This window comes from Geotrypetes seraphini, chromosome 3, assembly GCF_902459505.1.
Source record: "Geotrypetes seraphini chromosome 3, aGeoSer1.1, whole genome shotgun sequence".
NCBI lineage: Eukaryota > Metazoa > Chordata > Amphibia > Gymnophiona > Dermophiidae > Geotrypetes > Geotrypetes seraphini.
Window position 1 is genome coordinate 279186480 of NC_047086.1, and position 27136 is coordinate 279213615.

Here is a 27136-nt window from a genome sequence, read left to right on the forward strand (position 1 = left end):
CTGAGCACGGCTGGGACAAGGATGCTGGCACGCAACGTCCAGAGCATCATAGACTTGGCTTTAAACTGAGGAGAAGGGGAAAGCCGATAGTCGATCTGACCTCGACACATCGGACAAATGTATCAAATAAGGATACTGAGCAAGAACATTGTAAAAGAGGGCTCGGGACTGATTGGGAATTTTTGGAAAAAGGACCTAAGGACGTAATGCAGGGGCCCAGGGTGCAAATGAAACGGGCAAGCAGGATTAACAGAGAACAATGGGAGCCAGAGGGGCAACCAGAAATGGGGAAACAGGCTGAGGACGTAACAGACACACCGCAGGAGGAGGATGACCGAGGCTCGGCTCGGGGACTAACCACCCATGAGGGGGACGCCAAACCACGAGAAAAACCAACAGGGAAGGCAATCAACCGGGATTTACATTGCCTATACACCAATGCTAGGAGCCTAAGGGCCAAAACGGGAGAGCTGGAAGTCATAGCCAGCAAGAAGGACCTGGACATAATTGGAGGCACGGAAACATGGTGGACTGATGACAATAAATGGGATGTAGCCATACCAGGGTACAAGCTCTACAGGAGGGACAGGACACACAAAAAAGGTGGAGGAATAGCGCTATATATAAAAGACTCCATACCCTCAACCAGGATGGAAACAACAGTAAGGGCGGATGGCTTGGAATCACTATGAGTTAAGCTACCGGGAGGAACTGGAGCAGACATAAAATTGGGACTGTACTATCGCCCACCTGGACAATCGGAAGAAATTGACCAGGACCTGGAGGCTGAACTGAGGCAGGTATGCAAGAGCGGAAGTATGGTAGTGATGGGCGACTTCAACTACCCTGGGATAGACTGGAGTATCGGGCACTCAAACTGTACGAGGGAGACCAAATTCCTGGAGGCCATGAGGGACTGTTTCATGGAACAGCTGGTCACGGAACCAACACGGGGAGATGTCACTCTTGACCTAATCTTCAACGAACTAGGGGGACCCTCAAAAGAGGTGGCGGTACTAGCCCCACTAGGAAACAGCGATCACAACACGATCCATTGCAGGCTAGAAATTGGATCATCAAAGGTGAAAAGAACCACAATGACGACACTCAACTTCAAAAAAGGGAATTATGATGCCATGAAGAAAATGGTGGGAAAGAAACTCAACGGCAACACAAGGAAGATGGAGTCCGTAGAAAAAGCCTGGACCCTACTCAAGGGCATGGTGCACGAAGCACAGAACCTGTGCATCCCCAAGTTCAGGAAAGGGTGCAAAAAAATAGAACAAAAAATCCAGTGTGGATGACAATGCAGTGAAAAAGGCGATAAGTGACAAGAAAGCATCGTTCAAAAAATGGAAAAAGGACCAAACAAATGACAACCATAAGGAGCACAAAGAACACCAGAGGGAGTGTCACCGAGTGGTTAGGAAAGCAAAAAGAGAATATGAAGAGAGACTGGCAGGGAAAGCAACAAACTTCAAATCATTCTTCAGGTACGTTAAGGGGAAGCAACCGGCAAGGGAGGAAGTGGGACCCTTGGATGATGGAGACAGAAAGGGAGTGGTAAAAGAGGAAAAAGAGATAGCTGACAAGTTAAATGAGTTCTTCACGTCAGTCTTCACGAAGGAGGACAAAACCAATATTCCGGAACCCGAAGAGATCGTAAATGGAGATCAGGATGATAAATTGGTCCAACTAGAAGTGAGCCAAGTGGATGTCCTCAGGCAGATAGACAGGCTAAAGAGCGACAAATCACCAGGTCCGGACGGCATTCACCCAAGGGTACTCAAGGAACTAAGGAACGAAATAGCAGGGCCACTTCGACAAATATGCAACCTATCCTTAAAAACTGGAGAGATTCCAGAGGACTGGAAAATAGCGAATGTTACGCCCATCTTCAAGAAAGGCTCAAGGGATGACCCAGGAAACTACAGGCCGGTGAGCTTGACCTCAGTCCCGGGAAAGATGATGGAAGCGCTGATTAAGGACAGCATCTGTGAGCACATCGAAAACAATGGACAGCTAAAGTCGAGCCAGCATGGCTTCTGCAAGGGAAGGTCATGCCTCACAAACTTATTGTACTTCTTTGAGGGGGTAAACAGCCAGGTGGATAAAGGGGAATCCATAGACATCATTTACCTTGACTTCCAAAAAGCCTTCGACAAGGTACCACACGAAAGACTGCTTAAGAAGCTATGGAACCACGGGGTGCAAGGGGAGGTCCACCAATGGATCAAAAACTGGCTGGCAGACAGGAAACGGAGGGTTGGAGTAAAGGGCCATTACTCAGACTGGCAATGGGTCACGAGTGGAGTTCCGCAGGGGACGGTGCTGGGATGGCTCCTGTTCAATATATTTATTAACGACCTGGAGGCGGGAACAAAATGTGAGGTCATTAAATTTGCTGATGACACCAAGCTATACAGCAGAGTGAAAACCATGGAAGACTGCGAAGATCTCCAAAAGGATCCGACGACGCTGGAAGAATGGGCCAAAAAGTGGCAAATGAGCTTCAACATAGGGAAATGCAAGGTCATGCATATAGGGAAAAAGAACCCGATGTTCACTTACAAAATGGGGGGGATCACCGCTAGGGGTAAGTAACCTTGAAAGAGACCTGGGAGTGATGGTAGACACAACATTGAAGGCGTCGGCGCAGTGCGCCACAGCCTCAAGGAAAGCAAACAAAATGTTGGGCATCATTAAGAAAGGTAATACGACCAGGACGAAAGAAGTCATCCTGCCACTGTATCGTGCAATGGTGCGCCCGCATCTAGAATACTGTGTCCAGTACTGGTCGCCGTACCTCAAGAAGGACATGGCAGTACTTGAGGGATTCCAGAGAAGAGCAACAAAGCTAATAAAGGGTATGGAAAACCTCTCATATACTGACAGGCTGAAAGAGCTGGGGCTGTTCTCCCTGGAGAAGCGGAGACTTAGAGGAGACATGATAGAAACCTTCAAGATCATGAAGGGCATAGAAAAAGTAGACAGGGACAGATTTTTCAAATTATGGGGAACCACAAGTACAAGGGGGCACTCGGAGAAATTGAAAGGGGACAGGTTTAGAATAAATGCTAGGAAGTTCTTTTTCACCCAGAGAGTGGTGGATACATGGAACGCGCTTCCGGAGGCTGTGATAGGCAGGAGCACGTTGCAGGGCTTCAAAGAAGGTTTGGATAGGTTCCTAGAGGACAAAGGGATTGAGGGGTACAGATAGGAGTAGAGGTAGGTTATAGGGATAGGAGTGAGAGGCAAGTCATAGGAATAGTCAGGGACCACTGATCAGGCAATGGGCCTGATGGGCTGCCGCAGGAGCGGACCGCTGGGCGAGATGGACCTCTGGTCTGCCTCAGCGGAGGCAACTTCTTATGTTCTTATGTTCAGAAAATTGCGAGCCATGAAATCGAGGGTGAAATACTCATGTGGATTAAAAACTGGCTGGAGCATAGGAAACAGAGAGTGGGGGTAAATGGACAATACTCGGACTGGAAAAGCGTCACGAGTGAAGTGCCGCAGGGTTCAGTGCTTGAAACCGTGCTCTTCAACATCTTTATAAACGATCTGGACATAGGTATGATGAGCGAGGTGATTACATTTGCAGACGATACAAAGTTATTCAGAGTAATGAAGACGCAGAGGAATTGCGAAGATCTGCAAAGTGACATAATCAGGCTCGAGGAACGGGCATCGACATGGCAGATGAGGTTTAGCGTGGATAAGTGTAAAGTGATGCATGTCGGTAACAAAGGTCTAATGCACGAATACAGGATGTCCGGGGTGGTATTTAGAGAGACCTCCCAGGAAAGGGACTTGAGAGTTCTGATCGACAACTTGATGAAGCCTTCCACGCAATGTGTGGCGGTGGCAAAAAGGGCAAACAGAATGCTAGGAATTATAAACAGATCAGAGAAGGTTATCATGCCGCTGTACCGGGCCATGGTGCGCCCTCACCTGGAGTACTATGGTCGCCGTATATGAAGAAGGACACGGTACTACTCAAAAGGGTCCAGAGAAGAGCGACTAAGATAGTTAAGGGGAAAACACCCTCCAGGGATTCAAAACAAAGTTAGACAAGTTCCTGCTGAACAAGAACATGCGCTGGTAGGGCTAGTCTCAGTTAGGGCGCTGGTCTTTGACCGGAGGGCTGCTGCGTGAGCGGACTGCTGGGCATGATGGACCACTGGTCTGACCAAGCATCAGCAATTCTTATGTTCTTATGTTCCTAGGGATTCATCTTCTAACTAAGGATAGTGCTGCGTGGACCTCTATGGTCTATGACCCAGAAATGCAAAAAAAAAAAAAAGGCAATTTAATCATAAATTGCTGAGTGTGACTGCTGGGCATACTGGATGGACCGTTCTGGTCTTTATCTGCCATCATTTACTGTTACTCCTTTCTCTCTTTATTTTCTTATTTTTTCCTTTCTCTCCCAACCAAGTTTCCTTCTCTCCCTTTCCTCTATTCTCTATCCTTCAGCCCCTAAGTTTACTCTCCCCTCCCATCTCTGTGTTTCCTCCCTCTTCTACTACCCAAAGTCATCAACTGTCTTCTCCCTATTACCCCAACTCAAGTTTCTCTTGTCTCTCTGCAGCCTCCTTACTATTGGAAAAGCTTTCCTTCTTATGCATAATTAATACAATTCAGGGTACTGTCTCAATCCTCTCTGACTCTCTTTTCCTTACATATTTAGGTGTTCCAGTGTCATCCTTTTAGTGCAGGCGTCACACCCTGGTTTGTACATGCCATTGGTATAGCCTCACCTAGAGTACTATGTTCAATACTGGAGCCCATAGCGCAGGAAGGGTAGAGAGAGACTGCTCAACCCAGAGAAAAGCAACCAACAAAGTATTAAGAAATAATCAAGAAGTGACATTTGAGAAATTTACTGAAATAATATTCTAACTGGAGGTTTAACAAAAAATAATAAGAGTTCCTCAAAGCACCAAAAGCCATAAGAAATGAGCCTTGACAACTTTAATATCTACGAGTTGATATTCAAACTCAGTGGTTAGCTATCAGCCATCTTATAGTGACAATATGTAACTTTTTTGTTGTTCTAACTTTATCCAGCAATCTGAATGGGAAAATTAGGTTCTTACCTCAATAATCTTCTTTCCAGTATAAAGGAACATGAGTTTTGACAAGTGGGTTATTCACTTCTACCTACGAGTTTATGCAGGCAGTCTCCATCTCTTCAGTTCATACCAAAACAGCTGATCACCCCAAAAGAGGAGAAATAACAAGGTGTGCACAGGAAACTCACCAACCAAGTCAAGTCTTTTTTTGATCTGCAACAAAGACAATTAATTAAACCCTATAAGACTTGCCATACTGGGACAGACCAAAGGTATCCTATTTCAACAGTGGCCAACTCAGGTCACAGTTACCTGGAAAGATCACAAGGAGTAAAACAGATTTTCTGCTTATCCTAGGAATAAGCAGTGGATTTTTCCAAGCCATCTTAATAATGGCCCATAGACTTATCTTTTAGGAAATTATCCAAACCTTTTTTAAACTCTGCCACAGCCAATGTATGCAGACAAAATAGCCATGCAGATCCATCTGGAAATAGAAGCCTTAGATGCTTGCTTTCCCAGTCTGCCAGGACTGGTGAGCACAAAAAGATGATCTGAAGTACAGAATTCATTTGTCATCTCGAGATAACAGAGAAAAGCTCTCCTCATGTCCAGTATCTTCAGAACTTTATCCTTTTTCTTTATACTTGCAACTTGGAATGCAGACAGTCAGACCTCCTGAATGACATGAACACCGACACCACCTTTGCTAAAAAGGAAGGAACTGTGCAGAGATCACACCTACCTCCATATATCTGAGGAATGGCTCTCTATATGACAGAGTCTGAAGTTCTAAAACCTTTCTTGTTAAAGTGACAGCTACCAGGAAAACCAGCTTGATGGTCTGATCCATTAGTGACACCTCTTGCAAGGACTGGTACAGGGCTCTCTATTGAGGGCTCATAGCACAATGTTGTCGCACAGGCAGATGTAAATGCAATGCTCCCTTCAGAAACATGAAAATGTCAGGATGGAAAGCTAAAGACCCTTTCTCTAGCCCTAAAGCAGAAGAGGATTGCTAGCTATACCTTGAAGGAGCCAACTGCCAGTCCCTTTTAAAGGCTATCTTGAAGAAATGATAGGACTGCAGAAATCAGTGCCCTAAAAGATTCCACCTTCTGAGCTGCACATCAGCGCTGAGAGCATAGGCTGTGACCATAGCTGGCTTCTTAGATCGTCGGAGGGTGGCTATAACCCCCTCCGAATAACCTTTCTTCTTTAGGGCTGTGCACTCAAGAGCCATAAGCCCAGAGCATTTCAGACTCTCCGTGGCAACTGAATCCTGTGCGAGCGGTGGCAATCTTAGGCCCTTGTCCAGTTGTAACCGAAATAGATCGGCATACCATGGGCAACATGGCTAAATCAGTGCCACGAGAATCACCACCTCTTAGTGCAGGGGTACACAACTTCGGCCCTCACCAGGCCAGGTTTTCAGGATTTCCCAAATGAATATGCATGAGATCAATATACATACAATGGAAGCAGTGCAGGCAGATCTCATGCAAATTTGAATTTAGCCTTGTTTCAGTTTCAGCCAAAAATGCAGGTGTATTTTCGGCTGAAACTGAAACTCACCATTCCCTTGCCCAAAAGCAGATCCCATTCCTGACCATGTAGGTCAGGCCTACCTTACAAACTCTGGTAGTCTAGTAGCCTTGTTAGTAGGGTTATCATATTTTCAGAAGCAAAAATCCGGACACTCAACTCTGCCCAGTTCTGCCCCCAGCCCTGTCCAACAGAGCCTTGTCTCTTCTTCCCTGACCAGCTCTGGCCGCGTCTGGAGGGCCTTGATGATGTGTGTATGTGTATGACATCATCTGCGCATGCTCAGAGGACCTCCACACGTGGCTAGAGCAGACAAACTGTCAGGTTATGGAATGTCCGTCCGGGCATCCAGACAGTCCTCTAAAAAGAGGACATGTCCAGGTTTTCCTGGACGTCTGGTAACCCTACTTGTTAGGACAGGCATGATCTCTAGTCACTCCTGCCCATATTAGCTCTGCAGTCAAATGGCTGCTGCAACCTAAAATGGCAGCCTCATGAGACTGTTGTGAGAGGTTGTGTAAGTACCAGTCTCAGGGGGTACTTTCATTGCACCTGGTCACTCTAAGAACAGTGCATGAGGGAACATAGATATATGAAATGTTAGCAATCTGGGATATGATTATTGACCTATGTTCTCCAAATAGATCCAAGCCTAATCCCTGGACAATACAATGCCATATATTAGAAAAATAAGATATTTTATTCCTATAACAAGTGGTAGCTGCAGTGATCAGAGAGCACAATTTAGATATGAGTCTTATACACTAGACAAGTTAGGATGCTTAGGGAATATGCAATAAACCCACTATTACAAAAATCACTTCAGAGTAAACACTCAATTCCCTACAGGCTGTTAAATCCTGCCTCTTGACACATACTACCCAATGTACCACAGAGCTAATACAACCTATGAGTGCAGGATAAGTTTCTTGGGTGGATGCCCAGCACCTTCAGGTGAAAGGAGCCAAGCACAGTCGGTGTAGAGTTTCTCAGGCACATGAGCTCTGGAGCGATGCCCAACTACTGGAGCGATGCCCAACACCTTCAGTATAGGAGAGGTTTCTAATTCAGCAGGGAGATAACAAGCAGACAAGGCAGAGTCACTGGAATGGTTGCAGTGCAGATTTGCCTACTGGTTCAGGTCTCTGGCATCAGACTTGAAGAACCAGACTTCATGGATCAGATCTTCCTTTGTACCCTCTAGTCCTAGGGCTTATCTTTGAAGATGAGACATTCTCCCCACCTCCTGTTCCAACCTTTTGACTTGAGCATCTTCAGAAATATCTCTTTAGCATCACTTCAGGTAGAATTCCAGGAACTTCAGCTCCTTCCTGGTAGCATCCAGAGAGTTCAGGTACCATAACATAACAATCCACTTACATACCACTATACCTTTCATTTCTAAGTGGCTAAGAGTCATCTTGCCCTTGATACAGGCCCTAGGCAAGAGGATTATGATGCAAAACAAGTCCAAGTTGTATCAACTCAGGGAGCCACAGACAGCCTGCTAAGCAGCATTTGTAGGACAAAAGTTCTCTTTGCTTCAGTCATAGCCTTTGAATTTTGCAGATGTATTCAGCTCTGTGTAAAATCTATATGTAGGGGTTTAACCCTTATAGTTGCAACAGCCATTTGAAATTAGATCAGGCATAAGCAGGAATGGTCCATCCTTGCTCTGATCACAAAATGGCTGTTGCAACCTTCCATAATAGGATTGTGAGGCTGCTGAGGAAAATCACAGCAGCCATTTTGACTGTATATCCGGCATGGGCAGGAGTGAATGGGGATCACTCCTGCCCTGACAAGGCCAATAAACCACCAGGTTTGTAAGATAGGTCTGGAAGGGGGGGTCCCTATGGGTGGAGAGTAAAACTGTGACTGAGTTCAAAGAAGCATGGGATGAACACAAAGGATCTAGAATCAGAAAATAAGATTAAATATTGAACTAAGGCCAGTACTGGGCAGACTTGCACGGTCTGTGTCTGTATATGGCCGTTTGGTGGAGGATGGGCTGGGGAGGGCTTCAATGGCTGGGAGGGTGTAGATGGGCTGGAATAAGTCTTAACAGAGATTTTGGCAGTTGGAACCCAAGCACAGTACAGGGTAAAGCTTTGGATTCTTGCCCAGAAATAGCTAAGAAGAAAAAATTAAAAATTTAAATGGAATCAGGTTGGGCAGACTGGATGGACCATTTGGGTCTTTATCTGCCGTCATCTACTATGTATGTTACTATGTTTGGTCAGGAGGGATGGAGTAGGGCCTGCTTCTGTTTGAGGGGAGGGGAGGAGCAGAGTGCCTTTGATTCAGAGGAGGAGGTTGCTGGTACGTTTTTGGCTTCGGCCAAAAAACATATGTTGAATTTCAGCTGTAGATTCAGTTTCAGCCACAACAACCAAAAAAACAAACAGTTTTGGGTGTCTTCTCATTTACCCCCGCCTTTATAAAACTGCGCTAGTATTTTTAGCGCCGGCAACAGCAGTAAGAACTCTGACATTTACCGTAAATATTCTTCAAAAAATATCACCTTAACTATCTTTCTAAATATGAGATAGTTCATAATCCGTATCACTTCCAACTATATACAACTTCTTAGCATTTAGCCACTATCCTAGAATTAACATCCATACTCTTAAATAAATGGATAATAATTATAACTTCAACTTGTTAATCTCCCTCTCAGTCAAAAGTTGCTTAATATAAGGTACAACCTAATGATCTGTACAATAAGGTTATACCAAACAGACAATTAAGAGCATCAATGAAGGAATTTCATTGTTTAATAAAAGCTAAACATCAAATTATAAACAAGGTAACATCAACCCACAACCCTTATGAAAGCATTCTGTGGAAGAGCCAATTTTTCACTGCCTTTCTGAAAGCCAAAAAATCTTCTAGAAGCTTGTGGGGAAGGGATAGAGAAGAGAGAATGAATTCCACTTATGAGGTAATAAATAGAAATAAACAAAACACAAGAATGAAAAATAAGATGATACCTTTTTTATTGAATTCATTTAATACTAAGTTAATACATTTTTTTGACAAGCTTTCAAAGGCACAGCTTTCTTTGAAAGCTTGTCATAAAATATACTGTTAGTCCAATAAAAATAAAAGATATCACTTTATTTTCTTCTCTTTTGCTTTGTTTTATTTCTTTTATTACCATTAAAGTGGACTAGCACAGCAGCCACGCTACTTTATTCATTTATGAGATGCCACCAGCATAAAAGTGTTATCCATTGTTCTTAGTAGGAAAAGTGTATATTTCGCTACAGTTTGATAGATAAGTGAATCCCAGCACCTTTAGTATTTTAAACATCATTACAAACAATTTAAATTAGCTCTGAAAACCAATGGGAGTTTATGGAATTCTCTAAGTAAAATATAGTAACATAGTAAATGACAGCAGATAATGGCCTGAATGGTCCATCCAATCTGCCCATTAGTTATTAAAAAAACATGATTAAATTAAATTGTCTTTTCTTTGATATTACTGGGTCATAGACTATAAAGTCCACCTGGTATTGCCCTAGGCTCCAAATGCTGAAGTTGCCGTCCAAGCTCTCTCCAGCCTATCCAACCATCCTGTTTGCAGGATATCTACCATAAAGTCTGGCCAGTAACATTCTCGTGTTCCAAGTTAGTGGAGTTCCCACTGATGCCCTCCCCAGCCTACACCAAATTATCTGTTAAGTTGAGGATAGTTAAATAGTAAACAGATGGTATTGGCGCAGTAACTGGTCAATATGTACATTATATTCAGTGTTCTGCCTATACAGACAGTGGTGCTGAATATACAGACCCAGTTAAATGCTAGTTTTAGCAGTTAACTTAAGCTGATGACCTCATTGCTGAAAATTAGCCCATATATATTTTAATATATAAAACTATGGCTGTCACCATTGTTGAAGACCGTGCAAATCTGCCAGTACCGGCCTTGGAACTTACCTGATACAAAGGGCATGAGCCCAACATCTCATCTGAAAGATGGCACTCAACAGCATTGTTCTCCTTCATGCCACAGTGAGGATGAATACTGACTCAAAGAGAAAACCGGCCTCTATTTTAACTACAACACCCAGTGCCTAAGACCCTATTTAGCTTCTGAAATCAATAAATCATTTGCAAATAATAATTTAGATGAAATGTCACCTTTCCATGTCCAGAGAACAAGAAATCACATCAACAAGTAGAATTCTTTTATAGTTTTTGTTGCAGATGACTTACTGGTCTTTATCCAAAACACAGAAAGAATCCAGGAAGGGGAAATTAGCAGCTATGCTTTCAAAGTCTTCTTGAGAGATATAACCATCCTGGTCATGGTCATAGTTCCTAAAAACAGACTGAAAAAATAGGAAGAAATAGGAATGCTACCGATATGCAAAATTTTTACAATCAATAAAAGGGTTGTTAATGCAACTTTTAATGCACTGTTACCACACCACCATGTTAACAGTTAACATGACTCACATAAATTCTTATTAGTGGGTATGGTATCAATAGGAGATGCTAGTTATCAAACAGTATCTGCTTAACACAGCAGATTACAGAGTTAGCTGTACCTCTACAAATATAGTAAATTATATTCTGCATTATTGTCTGTGCAATGAGGAATAATAATCACTTCTATGTACTAACTACATGGTTACCTTTTTGAGAGTGCTGGGAACACCCTCAACAGTTAATGTAGACATTTGGCAAGATAACTTTAACTGTTTATATACAATGAGCAGCATTTTAGAAAGGATGTACAAATCAAAATTGAAGCGAAAACAAAGAATTGACCCTTGGGTGCTCCACAGAAAAGGAATATGACAAAGACAAAAAAACCCCCTCTGTTCCAGATATAGGCTTTATTAAAAATATGAATTAATAATGCACATAAAATTATCTAGGACCCATAACGCTATGAATCCAACATGGTGCATGTTTCGATAATACAGTCTTCCTCAGGGGTCCCTAGAGGTCTTAAGACAGAAGCTTGTAAATTAAAAATAAATTCAGAAAAAACTCTGCGCTGATGAGAAGTTTTCAGGCACTTTGTCTGGGTTTTGAAAAGCCTCCTCATATTGCGTCGGGCAGGGGAGAAATCCACGCATGTGCAGATTTTCTCCCTGCCCAACAAAAGCAGGCAGCGGGGGGTGGGGAAGGGTGGAACTGGACGGGCCTGAGGGTGGGTCTAGGGGTCCGGATTTTCCAATTAGAAAATCTGGCAGCAGTACACCAGAGCCTTATACAGGGGCATCAATATCTCCTGTTTCCTACCGGCCACACCTCTTCCTATGCACCCTATCATCCTTCTAGCTTTCACCATTACCTTTTCAACTTGTTTTGTAACCTTAAGATCATCATATACAATCACACCCAAGTCTCGCTCTTCTGTCGTGCACATAAGTTCTTCACCCCCTAAACTGTTCTGTTCCTTCGGGTTTTTGCAGCCCAAATGCATGATCTTGCATTTTTTAGTATTAAATTTTAGCTGCCAAATTTCAGACCATTCTTCAAGCTTTGCTCAGTCTTTCTTCATGCTATTTACACCATCCAGGGTGTCTACTCTATTGCAGATTTTGGTATCATCCACAAAGAGGCAAATCTTACCTCACAGTCCTTCAGCAATATCGCTTATACAAATGTTAAAAAGAACAAGCCCAAGAACAGAACCTTGAGGCACAGTACTGGTAACATCCCTTTCCTCAGAGCGATCTCCATTTACCACTACTCTTTGCCATCTTCCACTCAACCAGTTCCTGACCCAGCCCATTACTTTGAGGCCAATCCCAAGGGCACTCAATTTATTAGACATCTGTGTGGAACACTGTCAAAGGCTTTGATAAAATCTAAATATATCACATCTAGCGCACTCTTTCTATCCAATTCTCTGGCCACCCAGTCAAAGAAATTGATCACATTTGTATGACAAGACCTACCACAAGGTCATTCAGCAGAGCCACCAGAACTTCCCTAAGTTCCTTCAGCACTCTTGGATGTACACCATCCAGCCCCATTGCTTTGTCTACCTTTAATTCCAGCCCCATTGCTTTGTCTACCTTTAATTCCAGCCCCATTGCTTTGTCTACCTTTAATTTAGCTAGCTCCTCACAAACACAACCCTCTGAAAATCGATCAGGATCTACCACTCCTCCATCCCTATTTGTGTTTCTCTTCTGTGCTCCTGCTCCCAGAACATCAGCCATGAACACAGAACAGAAATATTTGTTAAGCAATTCAGCCTTTTCTTTATCAGCTTCTACATATTTCTCCCCTTCACCTTTGAGTCTCAAAATGGCACTTTTTCCTATCACTGATATATCTTTAAAAAACGTCTTGTCTCCCCGTTTTACCGTGTCAGCTACTTTTTTACATTTGTATGTTTGCTTCCTGACTACTCGACCAGCCTCTTAACTTTTCCATATATTTTTGCCTGTCTTCCTCTTTCTGCGATCTTTTGTAATATATGAAAGCTAACCTCTTATTCCTTAACTTCTCAGCTACTACTTTTCCAAAGCAGCCTTCTTTTCCTCTTGCTTTTACTAACTTGCCTCGCAAAAAGGTTTGTCACCCTTACAATAACTCCTTTCAGTTTTTCCCACTGCATTTCCACTCCTTCTAGACATTCCCATCCAGACTACAATTCCTTGATGTAATTCCCCATCCAAACAAAGTTAGTTTTTTCAAAGTCTAAAACCTTTACTTTTGAATGAGCCCTCTCTATACCTGTCATAATATTAAATTGTATAAACTGAAATATTGAATGGAATGGTAATGGAGTGTCCAAAAAACGATGTGTAAATCAATGAACAGGATGGATCACCTAATTGCACATATTTGATAAAGATTAAAAACAACATCACATAATAAGTTAAAAATTAAAATCCACACAGGGGTTTTTTGACCAGTGATGAAAACCAACCCCAATTGGCTATGGTCTTTTTGATTCATATTCCAGGGGTTTTTTTGAGGTCTTTTCTCCTCTGTTTTAAACATACATTATATGCAACAATTAGGTGATCCATCCTGTTCATTGATATAATATTAAATTGTACTATGCAGTGATCACTGGATGCCAGGTGATCATCCACTGTGTCAGAATTTGAAACACTTTCCCCATTTGTAAACACTACATCTCATGTGGGTTCCATTACCAACTGCTGGAACAGTTCTTATAGAACATCCAGGCTCTCCCTACTTCTAGAAGACTCCGCAAAAGGGATACCCCAATCAAAATCCGGCAAGTTTAAACCACCTATTAGTAAAACATCCACTTCTTTACTTGGAATTTAAAGGGGGGGGGGGGGAATGGTAATGGCTATATTATTTGCTAAATCTGGTTGCTCCTAATTAAACCTTATCTGATTGATTGATTGATTGATTGAGAGGCTGATGTAGAAAACAATATGGTAGAACCATATGTCAATGACTGAGTGTATGGCTTCTATGGCAAAATTTGTGAGAAATCACTATGATACAATAAACTATATAAATACAGAGAATACAGAACTTGTGCACTAATCAAAGAAGGCTGCCATCCGATGGCAGTGAGCATTTTACTGACCACTGCCAGCGTTACTTCCAGATATTCAATATCAAGCCATGTCTGGGTTTCAGCATTGAACATCTGGTTTACGTGGCACCAAGCCAGTTAAGTCGATATTCACAAGTTAACCGGAGCTGTAAAATATTTGGGGATTTTAATACATAAAGACCCTTTACTTGCTCAGAATCTCAATATATCTAAAATCAAAAACTTAGTTTTAAGTACTACATCTCGTTGGTCCCCGCTTTATTTGTCCTGGTGGGGTAGAATAGTCTCCATTAAAATGACCTTAGCCCCACAAATTAATTATACTCTATCTATGCTTCCCCTTCTCTGCCATAAGTCACTCTTTCATTGGCTTAATACGAAAATTTCTGAATTTATTTGGAACAAGAAAAAACCTCGTATTGCTCTCGCCAAGCTGAAAGCCTCTAAGATTAAAGGTGGTTTAAATTTACCTGATTTTTATTATTATTACATCGCATCCTTAGCCAAATACGGAGCTCATTGGATTGCTGATTCTTATCCACAGGATCAACCAGCATGGTTTGAAATGGAATGCTTTTTATGTGCACCACTACACATCTCCTGCTTCCTTACAGTGTCGATACCTAGACACTTGAGAAAATATTCTTTGCTAAGTGCAACGCAACATGCTCTTCAACTATTAGATGCAGCGGCTGAGATCTCTGTTGCTGAAGGCCCACTCATGTCCCTTTGGAATAATCCTAAAATTCAAAATAAGGGTAGATCTCTTTCATGGAAGAGGTGGCAGCGGGCGGGTGTGTGGTTTGTTCATCAATTAATCTCCTCCACTTCATTTGTCCCATTTGATACCTTCTGTTCTGTAAACTCACTCCCATCCTCTACATATCCTCAATGGCTTACGCTTACTGGAATTCTATCTAATGTTCAAATCCGCCTTGACTTTATGACCTCTCAACAAACTATTCGTCACTGGTCTACTTTGGCTTTACTGAAAGGTAAGGCGATATCTTTTTTTTATAGTATCTTAAGAGACCACACCTTCACCTTTACACCTCAATCTATGAACCATTGGGGTTCTATCCTAACGACCACACTTTCTGAAATAGACTGGGAACTCTTCTGGTCATCTACAAACCGTCCTCTATTATCTGCAAGAGTTTCACAATCAATGTTCTTTGTTATGTGGAATGCTATATGGACTCCATTTCGAATGTGGAAAGCGAAACTGAAACAAGATCCTACTTGCTGGAACTGTTTGAAAGAGCCTGGAACTCTTGATCACATGCTTCTTCACTGCACTATGGTTCATTCCTTTTGGATTCGTATATGGGACACTATAAAATCTATTACCAAATGTTCAGAAGATATTTCCATGGACATTATAATCCTTCGTTCTCAACATCCTTGTTTTGCACTATCAAACTGTCCTCCTAAACTCATTGACACCATGTTTGTGACAGCTCTTATGCACATTTTGAAAAATTGGAAGTCATCCACACTACTAGACTACACCTTTTGGTGGAACTCTTTGAGCATGTACCACAAATTCGAATCATATGCATATGAAAAGAATATGATATCCCGTTTCTCTACAAATTTGGTGCGAAATAAATCACCTTGGTCATTCTTAGATTCATATGTTCACTCTGCCTTGTAGACACTTCTGCCACTCTCTCACTCTCTCTCTCTCTCTCTCTTTCTCTACCTCTCTTTTTTTTTTTTTTTTTTTTTCTTTTCCTTTCTTTTATTTCATCATCTCTGCTTCATCTATCCTTTCTATTTCTTTTCTTAGCAGTTTCAAATACATTGAATTCTTCTTACTAGTATGTTATATGCAAATGAATGCAATTATGGTTTCTCTTGTTTATACATCACTATTTTTTTTTATTCAATCTTTATGTACTTGAACTGCTTTTTGTATATTATTTATAATATTCAATAAAATTATTGAAATAAAAAAAAACAAGTTAACCGGTCATGGGTTGCCACATAAAGATAGGACTGTGGGAGATTTTGTATTAAGAATTTTAAATTGTACAATGAATCAGTTTGCAAAGAAATATGGAACTATATACAAAAAGAAATAACTTTGGTTAAGTGTTGATATTCACCCTAAATGGGACTATATAAAACACAATCCTACCAGAGAAGTGCTGACTCCACTCCTGCAATACCTCTAAAATAGCCAGTTTTCATTTAGATGCTAACAACTAATTTTCAGCAATGATAACCAGTTAAGTGCTGCTGAGAACTAGCAGATAGCCCTAAACAAGTGATTTAACCAGTCAGCAGCCATTGAATCCATTGACTGGTTAAATGATTTTGAATATTGATCAGTTTACATTAATTTTTACTAAGATAATAACTGTACAGCATCATTCTCAGCATTTCTATGAGTGTTGGGCCACAGTTTTTAATGAGACTTTCTGGAGGCAGAATTGTTGCCCTATTTATGACCATCTCCCTGAATGGAAGATAGAGATTGTTCAGCTCAACATAGAAATCTCTAAATTTCAAACCCACCATCCCAAGAGGCCACCAACTCCACTCCCGCAGCTAATATGCTAAAGAATGGATGAGGAAAGAGCTTTCTATTCTATGTGGTATTATTTCCTATACAAGTGTTTAAACCCATCACATTAACAGGTGCTAGAGTAGATGTGTCTGTCTGTCTTTCTTTCTTTTTCTCTCTCTCTCCTTTTCTGCTGTCTGTCTGTCTGTCTTTCTTTCTTTCTGTCTTTCTCTCTCCTTGGCTGCTTTCTACACTCAGGCCCAACAATTGTCCCTTTCTATTCCCTCCCTCCTTCCTTCCTATGTCCTTAGTGACCCCAGTGCCTCCTTCCTATGTCCTTAGTGCCCCTTCCCATGTCCTTAATAATAATAATAACAGTTTATATACCGCAGAACCATGAAGTTCTATGTGGTTTACAATGATTATAAATGTTACAGATTGAATAGAATTAACATAGTTAATATCTACTGATTAACAGCTCTAGAGATCAGTTATTGCGGGAGAGATTGTGCAAATCAGTTTCCTATGTACTTTAAGAGCAGATATGTTTTTAGGTGTCTCCTAAATTCCCCATAGGTATTGGCAAGCTTTAATAGTTGTTTCATATCATTGCCCCATAATGCTGCTTGATAAGAGAGAAGATGTGATGTCTTTTAAATTTACATCCTCTAACCAGGGGGGAAACAAAATTCAAGTTTGAGCTTCTCATATCTATTGGTTGAAAAGGAGAATAGGTCAGTTATGTATTTGGGGGCTAGGCCAAATAGTACTTTAAAGCAAAAGCAGCCAAATTTAAACTTCACACGTGCCTCCATTGGCAGCCAATGCAGGAGTCAGTAGGAGGGAGTTATATGATCGAACTTATTCAACCCAAAGATCAGCCTGACTGCCGCATTCTGCACTAGTTGTAATCGCTGCATATTCTTCTGGGAAATTGCCAAATAGGCAATATTGCAGCAATCCAGTTGGCTCAGTATGAGGGATTGTACCAAGATTGTAAATGATGGTGCATCAAAATATGCTCTAATGGACAGAAGCTTCCAGAGAGTAAAAAAAAAAACCCTTTTTAACCAAAGAGTCCACCTGATCTTTCATGGTTAGGCCCTAGTCCAGCGTTATGCCCAGAACCTTCATAGTGTGTTGAATCGGGTAACTAAGTTTGTTGATGCACAGTGATGCCTCCTTCCCATGCCCTTAGTGCCCCCAGTGCCTCCTTCCTATGTCCTTAGTGCCCCTTCCCATGCCCTTAGTGTCCCCAGTGCCCCTTCCCATGTCCTTAGTGCCCCCAGTGCTCCTTCCTATCTCCCCCCTCACTGCCTTCCAGCCTTTGTCCCACCCCTCCCCCGAAGCTAGCCAGCCTCCCTCCCTATCTGCCGCGCTAAAGCCAGCCTGCCTGCCTGCCTCCAGCGCTGAAGCCTGCCCCCCCGTACCGGCCCCCACTACTGCTGCTACCTACTGTCTGGTCTACTGCCACTTCAAACACCCCCCCCGGGTCCACCATTGCTGCCGCCCGCTGCAACTAAGGCAAAGGGAAAAGGGTCCACCGCACACAAACCGCCGCAGGCTTCAGTTGAACGCGTAGAACACTACCAGGGAGCTACAGATCATGGAGGCAGGGATCATGAAGTTGTAAGTGTGCATGCGCGCTTAGGGTTTTATTGTGATAGATACTCACATCAACTAACTTCCTTATATGTTTATTGATGACTATGGGATCAGGTTTGGGAGTCACTCCAGAAGCCCAATCCAATGGCACTACTGATTTGTTGGGAATTGTCGGAGAGGTAGGCTGTAAACAAATATGACAGAAGAATATTAGCACCAATGGTCTCTATTTACATGGTATATCAACAAACTGTAACATACTGTTCAGAAAGTTAATTTCATTGAAAATATCCTCCTTAAATATTTCTTCTTCCAAGTTTTATATTTTCACTTGTTCAAGTGCTATGGTTAAGAGTGTAAATTACTCTCTACAGCTATTGTCATGAATAAAAGATGAAATGGAAATGATGAAGCAATAAGTTAACCCTTTTTAGTCAGTTACAGGTCTATTTTAATGACACTACTACTACTACTACTACTATTCATTATTTCTAGAGCACTACCAGATGTACGCAGTCAAAAAAGGAGACAGTCCCTGCTCAAAATAGCTTACAATCTAAACAGACAAGACAGACAAACAGTTAGGAGGATAGTTAATCTGCTGGCTAGGGTGGTAAGCAGTGGGCAGAGGGCTAAATCAAAAAGGCTAAATTAGTCTGCTTTTAAACAAGGTAAGGCAAGGGACGTGATGGACAAACTCAGGTAGTTTATTCCAGGCATACGGGGCAGCTAGATGAAAGGAACAAAGTCTGGAATTGGCAGTGGAGGAGAAGGGTACAGATAAAAGAGTAATGGAGTTCTCGGGGAGGCGTGTAAGGAGAGGTAAGAGAGGAGAGATACTGAGGTGCTGCGACATGAACACACTTGTAGGTTAGTAAGGAGTTTGTACTGTATATGGAGGTGGATAGGGAGTCAGTGGAGTGATCTGAGGAGAGGGGTAAGGTGAGAGTAGCGAGGTTGGCAGTAGATAAGTTGTGCTGCTGAGTTTTGCACTGATTGTAGGGGAAAGAGGAGGTTCTGCGGGAGACCTATTTGAAGTAAATTGCAGTAGTCTTACGAGAGTGTGGATAAGGGTTCGAGTAGTGTGCTTAGAGAGGAAGGGGCAAATTTTGGCAAGGTTGTAGAGATAGAAACAACAGGCTTTAGACATTAAGACTTAAGACATTTGCTGTTGACATACTGAAACTATATTCTACTGATAACAGCAAAAATTATCTTTGGAAGGAAAGTTAGTAAATATTTTTAATACTTCAAACTAATCATATGGCAGTCTCTATGAGCTACCTTAAATATTATTTGAGAGGGCCTATCCAGGCTCCCGCATTGAATATCTGGGTATGGCTAGCTGTCAGAAGGGTAGCTGGGTACTGGCTGATACTGAGACCAGTCATTTTGCTGTTCTAACTTTATCCAGACACTTTTCGAGTTAGCAGACTGAATATCACTACTAACTGGGAAAATCCCAGTGCCACCCTGACTGCTCATAGACTGTCCCCATAATAAATGAATAGTGCTGTAGCAATCAGAGCTTATATTCAGCAGCACTGTCCACTTATGCGTTCTGTGGCCAGCTAAATGGATTTAACCCTGGTGAGATCCTTTTAAATATCTAACCCATAGTAACTACACACAAATTTACTCACTTTTGATAAATATAAATCAAGTAGACTTTGGAAAACAAAACAAAACTTTAGAAAAAAACAAAACAAAAAATCTCACCGATTTAGGATGCCTTGGCTCAAGCACCAGTGAAAGCTTATAAATATCATCTTCTGTGTGGTATAGGTCCAGAGAAAGCTAAATAAAAAAGTATAAATCGCTGCAGTCAGATCAGGGCTTGTAAGTATATGCACAAAGTTTCAATCTCTACCTATAAAGGCTAAAACTGAATCCAACAAACATAGCATACAGTCCAGGAGACACCCTCAACAGGCCCTTTACTTTAAAAGGAGGCAGCTCTAGGGTATCAATTGGTTTCATGTTATCAGAATAGACGGTGCCAATTTCGGTTTTAATCCATAACATCTACGGGCTCTGAACACCAAATCCATTTGGCTTAGCCTGTCCAGATGACATGGAAACTTGTTGGGAACCTTTGGTGTGGCAGATTTAGGGATCTCTGTATGGGCCTGTATCATTTAACAATTGACATTGCACAGAATAATTCCATGTTATGTCTTCTAAGCAACTTTCTTTTTAGGACAATGAATTCTCCCATGCCATACTATTTGGAAATCCCCTGCATTCTGAGGCCTTCTGAGGTCAGCATGGAAACAGTGGAATATACCAAAATGTTATGCTTTTATAATGTTTTATGCAGGTAGAGGTGGGGAAGTCTTGTGACCCTGGGCAGGTCACTCAGTCCTCCATAGCCCCAGGTACGTTAGATAGATTGTGAGCCCACCGGGACAGATAGGGAAAATGCTTGAGTACCTGATTGTAAAAACCGCTTAGATAACCTTGATAGGCGGTATATAAAATCCTAATAAACTTGAAACTTTAATAAACTTGAAACTTGGTTAATGGTTGACCTAGAAATAGACTTCCTCTAGACCAGGGGTGCCAAATACAGGCCCATGGGCCAAATTTGGCCTACAAGAAAATATCCTTTCTGTTACTTCCCTCCCTATCTCCCTCCATCCCATTGTCTACCATAATAATAATAATAATAATAACAGCAATACCGTGAAGTTCTATGCGGTTTACAAAAGATTAAGCAAAGGTACCATCTCTCTCCCAGCTTCCCGGTCTCACATTCAAAGCAGCCTGCAGAGGATCGCTGGTTGGCTGTAGCGATCCTAACAGGTTGCTATCGGCCTCTGCAGCACATTCCCTCCGCTGCAGTCCTGTACGTCAGATGAGGGGCAGGTCTGCGGCAGAGAGAATGTGCTGCGGAAGCCAACAGCAGCCTGTTAGGATTGCTACAGCTGACCGGTGATCCTCTGCAGGCTGCTTTGAAGGTGAGACCGGGAAGCCGGAGGACGCTAGAAAGAAGGGGGAAAACATGCAGGTCTTTGGGGGGGGGGGCCCCTAGTGTAGAAGTACATGGAGGGAGGGAAGGGGGGTCCAAAAAGACGTGCATATGCCAGACTGAGGGGAGGGGAAGGGGAAGAAATAATGGATCTAAAAAAAGGAGAGGGAGCGAGATGGTGGACAATGGGATGGAGGGAGGGAAGGAACAGAAAGGGAGAGAAGTTGGACACAAGGGATGGGGTGGGGATAGAGATACTGGATAGGAGGGTAGTTGGGAAGAGAAAGGGAAAGATGGTGGACCCTGGGGTGGTGCGGAAGGAGGGAGAGATGCTGCATGAAAGGGTAATTGAGAAAAGGAGAGATGGTGGATCTGGGGATGGTGGGGTCCATAGCTGCAGTTGCAGGGATGGAGACGAAAAAAAGGAAAGATGCCAGACCTCCGGGGGAGGGAAGGGAAATGGAAGGGGAGGACAGAGATGGAAGATGGAAGGTTAGCACCAAGAAAGAAGAAAATGACAAATGAGCAGACGATCATGACAGGCGAGTTATCTGAAGACAAACAAAAACCAGAGCCTGGTACCAACATGATTTGAATAATGACCAGACAACAAAATGTAGAAAAAATAATTTTATTTCCTATTTTGTGATTACAATATGTCAGTTTTGAAATGTGTACCCTGTCAGAGCTGATGTTAGATAGCAAGTGTGAACTAGGACGTAAAAGAGAGGAAAAGTCTTTTTTATTTATTTTGTTTACACCACAGAGCCAGCATTGGGTTGGAAAGATTGTTACCCTATACTTCTACTAAGACTAGGAGCTCCTCTTACAAAGCCGCACTAGCGGTTTAACATGCATAATAGTGCACGCTAAACCACCGGATGCGCTAGCTGCTACCGCCTCCTCTTGAGCAGGCGGTAGTTTTTGGCCAGCACGGGGGTTAGCACATGATGAAAAGTCACGCGCGGCTTTGTAAAAGGAGCCTTAAGTATCTTAATAAAAAATTTGGCCTGTGTTTTAGATTTCGGCTCCTTATGTGATTGAATCTGACACCCCTGCTCTAGATCTAAGCTGAAATCTGGAGAGAGTCTGGAAAGAAATCCCAAAAATGTTTATTTAGTGGTATTATTGGATCTGCAGTTTCTGTTAGACCTGCTAGTCAAGAAATGTAATAAGTTAATCCAATTAAAATGTATCGGTTTATATATATTATTTAAATTTTTTGATCTACCACACTGCTTTGTCCAAAATACGTCACAATGCAACTATCTGCTAAAGGAGGTAATGTAACTTTTCTCTTTCTAATTTCGATAGGATATTTAACAGGACAGCAGTTAGGATAAAGAGTGTATAATATATTTTAATTTAACCTTTGGTTTATGGTCCTTAGTTGACAATGTTTTCTTTTGTATCTTGTATTATGACTGTCGAATTTTGAAAACTGTAGAGCCGATAGTCAGTAGAGGAGGCAAGTGGCTTGAATTTAAAACTGGCACAAGCATTGAAATGACTGTTAATACATATATTTAGGGCTCCTTTTACAAAGCCACGCTAGGGCCTTAATGCGCGGAATAGCGCACGCTAAACTGCCGCACGTGCTAGCCGCTACCACATCCTTTTGACCAGGTGGTAGATTTCCGGCTAGCGTGTGCTAATCCGATGCATGCGTTAAAACCGCTAGAGCAGCTTTGTAAAAGGAGCCCTGGATGATCTGGATAATTTGCTATATGTATGATCTGGATAATTTTGCCACTCTGCTTTCCCTCAACCTCTATACAATGTTGAGAAGGCTAGAGGTATTTTCAAGGGACCCTATCCATGTGAAGGACAATTCTATAAATTTGGCACATATGTAGGGATGCCAACTGGATCCAGATTTACCCGACAGGAATGATCCCGTCCTGGGTTTACCCCACTGTATGTAGGGACTTGTAATTCTGATTTCCCTACTGCTTTCCCTAAGAAAAGCAAGACCACAAGTCTCTGCATGCAATGGAGTAAATCCAGGACTGGGATTAACCATCAAGCAACCTTATGCATATACGTGTAAATGTCAATAATTAAGCTAAGTGATATTCTGAGGGAACGGCACGTGGCCGTTCGGGGCACCGGCACGCGCCTTTGCGAAGCAACTGCATGAAGCATAAGCAGCTCCCTCACACTACAGCTCCCCACCTGCAGCCTGGCACGACCAAATAACGGGTGAAAGATCTTCCCCACCGCTCCCTCATCCTTCTAGCTACTCGGGGACTGCCAACAGGAAAACTTCTCTACTCATCCTCAAGTCCTCATCAGCAATTGGTGCCTGCCTGAGCGATCTCTTCCTCCTGCCTAGAAGACTCTCACTGACCCACGGCCTGGCCAAAATCCGATAAGTATCTGCATGACTACTCCGGCAAATCTAATTGCATGACTTTGTTTCTATAAAGTATTTGCATGATCTCTCCGATCAATTCCTAACTTGATCTCTGCATGATTTAGTGTACAAGCATTACTGCTCTGAAGCCTATCAGTCTCTGTTGTCCACTCTGTATAGTGGCTCTCCTAACCAATTATCTGATTTGGGTCCTTATGGTCTATTGAATCTGCTACAAAAGCAGGTCAATCGCTGCATTTTATGCTATTCCCATTCAAGTAATTATAAGATCTCACTCTACTACTTCAGAACATGCTAGAGATGTTATTCCTTCTTTATTCGACTGTTCTGATAGGGGTCCTTTCCAAATCCCAGTTGTACCCCTCACACGAAAACCTAGCAGACCCTACTGTAAAAGACAATGGGTATTGAGAAAGATTACCTACTCTGTAAGCACCGACGCTCCTCACCATCAAAATCTTCATGGTTTCTACTTAAATATACGCTCTATTAGGAACAAGTCACAGCTGGTCAAAGACTGGCTGGAAGAAGCCAACCCTGATTTTGTTCTTCTAACTGAAACTTGGCTGGTCTCAGACAATGACATTATTATACGCGACTGCCTACCCCCTGGGTTTAAAATTATTTCTCTACCTAGAAGCAGAGGTAAAGGGGGAGGATTAGCGATTATCTTAAAAGAATCATTCGAGTCCACAATCCTAGCCTCAAATTCCTCAGCGAACCTTGAAATCCTCTCCTGCAAACTCTCTTCAGATCAGTTAGAAGTTGCTCTAACAATTACCCTATTCTACATTCCTCCTAAGAAATGGCCCGCAGCCAAAGACACTTTCTACGAATTCCTCCTTACAAACTCGACACTAGGCTCATACAACCTACTGACAGGTGATCTAAACATTCACCTAGAGCAGGCAGACCAGGGTGACTCCAAAGATCTACTATCCTTCATCTCTTCCCTAGACTTCTTTGTGCCACCTCCAGAAAAGACCCATCAAAAAGGCCACCAGCTAGATCTAGTCACTTTTTCCTCCACAGAGCTAGTCAATCCCAAGATTTTCTGGAACCAAGCCATCTAGACCAACTCTCTATGGTCAGACCACCATTTATGTAGCTTCCAATTCAACTGGCAAGTAAGACACCCCCATCCAAATCAAAGAAGGCAATAAGAGCTAAGAAAATGGTAGCTAGCAGAGGTAGGGTGAACCCAGTAGAATTCTGGTCACATTATGACATAACTTCTAGTTCAGACTTGGACTCCTTTTCAGTGGACTCTTGGACCAACACGAGTACACAGATTTTAAACAAAATGGCCCCCACTAAACTAAAAAAAATAAGAAGTAAGAATCTGGACGGCTGGTATGATACTGAGTTAGGAAATGTAAAACGGGAATTATGGAAACTCGAAAGACAATGGCTGAAATCAGGGGACAATGTGGGGAGGTCAAATTGGAGACAAAAACTAAATGAATACAAAAAATTAATAATAAAGAAGCGCACCAACTTTTACGCCCAAAAAATCAGATCTTCGAATGCCAGCAGTAGAAATCTCTTTGAATTAGTCAACAAACTCTACGACACACAGGCCTTCTCATGTTCTACCCTAGATTCCCCACCATCTGCAGACGACCTGGCCGACTTTTTCAACAACAAAATCAACAATTTGAGATCTAAACTAACGGGCCCCACAACCAAACATTTGAACCACCCAGTTGCTCAACACAAAGATGAACCTAGGGTAGATATGATCTGGAACAACTTTACTATTCCATCCTGGCAACAATTCTCCAAATATTACATGAAATATGCCAATTCCTACTGCAGACTAGACAGCTGCCCCCCAAATATAATGAAAGTTGCTCCAGCCTCGTTCAAAGCCAAGTTATACGACTGGCTCTCACTTACTAACCGGTACCTTCCCTGAAGAATTAGGCCAGATTCTTATCACCCCGATCATCAAAAATCCTAAAGAATCTACCAAACTGACCTCTAATTACAGACCAATTGTGAGCACTCTCTTCTTCGTTAAACTGATGGAAGGCTTGGTCAACCAGGAACTAGTAATGTATTTGGATAAATTTAGCGTACTGCAAGACAATCAGTCTATGTTTCTATGTTTCTATGTTTTTGTTCTGGGTTCAGCACTGAAACTGTCATTGCATCTCTGCTGGATTTCTTTCATATCATATTCAGTCAGGGTACCAGTGCCCTAATCCTACAACTAGATCTGAGCAGTGCCTTCGATCTGGTCGACCGTATCATTCTAATTGACTGTCTGGAATCAATTGGTCTTTCAGGTAACGTGCTAAAATGGTTTCAGGGTTTTTTGAGCAAACGGTCATACCAAGTCTATAGTGACAATAAAAAAATCCTGCAGTTGGGTAAATTCTTGCAGAGTTCCGCAGGGCTCTCCTCTATCCCCTACATTGTTTAACATATACCTTGCCTCACTAGGGAACTTACTTCAAAGCTTAAAAATTAAATTTTATATCTATTTTGATGATATCACCATAGTTATTCCACTTACTACTCTGACCTCCGAGACAAAGATTCATAAATCATTCATTCTAGAACAAATTGAACTATGGATGACCGACTTCAAATTGAAGCTAAACACAGAAAAAACTAAATTTTTCCTGGCAAGCCCTAATGACAAAATCAAAGACTCATCGATCTCCTTGAACGGTCAGGTCTTCCCTATTGACCACTCCATTAAAATTCTGGGAGTGACTCTGGACTGCCACCTTACTTTAAATGCTCACACAGATTTACTGGTTAAAAAATGCTTTTCGTTACTTTGGAAACTCAGAACCATCATGAAATACTTTGATGCAGTATCTTTCTGCCTACTGGTTCAATCTTCCATCTTAAGCATGCTCGATTATTGCAACATAATTTACTTGGGAGCCTTCAAAAAAACCATTCTAAGACTCAGAGTCATTCAAAATTCAGCAGTTCGATTGGTCTTTGGGCTGAAGAAATGGGATCACATAAGCCCCTATTACCAAAAACTCCATTGGCTTCCCCTGGAGGCGCGAATTCTGTACAAGTTCTCTTGCCTGTGTTATAAATCAATACTTGGTCTGGCCCCCACTTACCTAGTTTCCAATTTAATCTGGCAAGTTCTATTAGGCCCACATGAAGAATACATCTGTTCACCTACCCAACAATAAAGGCCTGCCACTATAAAAGATTCCTGCCCAGAACCCTCGCCTTCCAGGCAGGCAAATGACATGATTGGCTGAGTAACGTTATCTCACACTCCTCAACCTACCTCAATTTTAGAAAATTGAAAAAAACAAGTTTGTTCAATCGATTTGTAAACTAAGAATTCCATAGCACTGCAAATTCAACCATTAACCTTAAGAACTTTATAGCTTTCTACTTCTTCCATTATATAAGATTGTATAGATCTCTTTGAATTGTTGACCTCTTCGCTGATTGTCCAGCGCTTCTTGTCCAGCGCTTCTTGTTGTAAACCGCCTCGAACTTTTCATGGCTTTGGCAGTATAAAAATAAAATTATTATTATTAAA

At 42.1% G+C, this 27136-nt stretch overlaps 1 protein-coding gene across 14 annotated transcripts in view; it reads right to left on the reverse strand.

Moving 5' to 3' along the window:
- The window catches only part of RASGRP3 (RAS guanyl releasing protein 3), a 299643-nt gene that overhangs the window by 95745 nt on the left and 176762 nt on the right, over positions 1 to 27136 (reverse strand). For 13 of the 14 annotated variants that reach the window (XM_033938594.1, XM_033938599.1, XM_033938598.1 and 10 more), the window contains 3 exons: positions 19979 to 20056; positions 18330 to 18443; positions 10848 to 10963 (listed from right to left, as the gene is read on the reverse strand). In XM_033938594.1, coding sequence (XP_033794485.1) covers positions 10848 to 10963; positions 18330 to 18443; positions 19979 to 20056 — 308 coding nt within the window. The remainder of the gene's footprint in view (positions 1 to 10847; positions 10964 to 18329; positions 18444 to 19978; positions 20057 to 27136) is intronic. The other variant, XM_033938597.1, reaches the window with a different exon arrangement.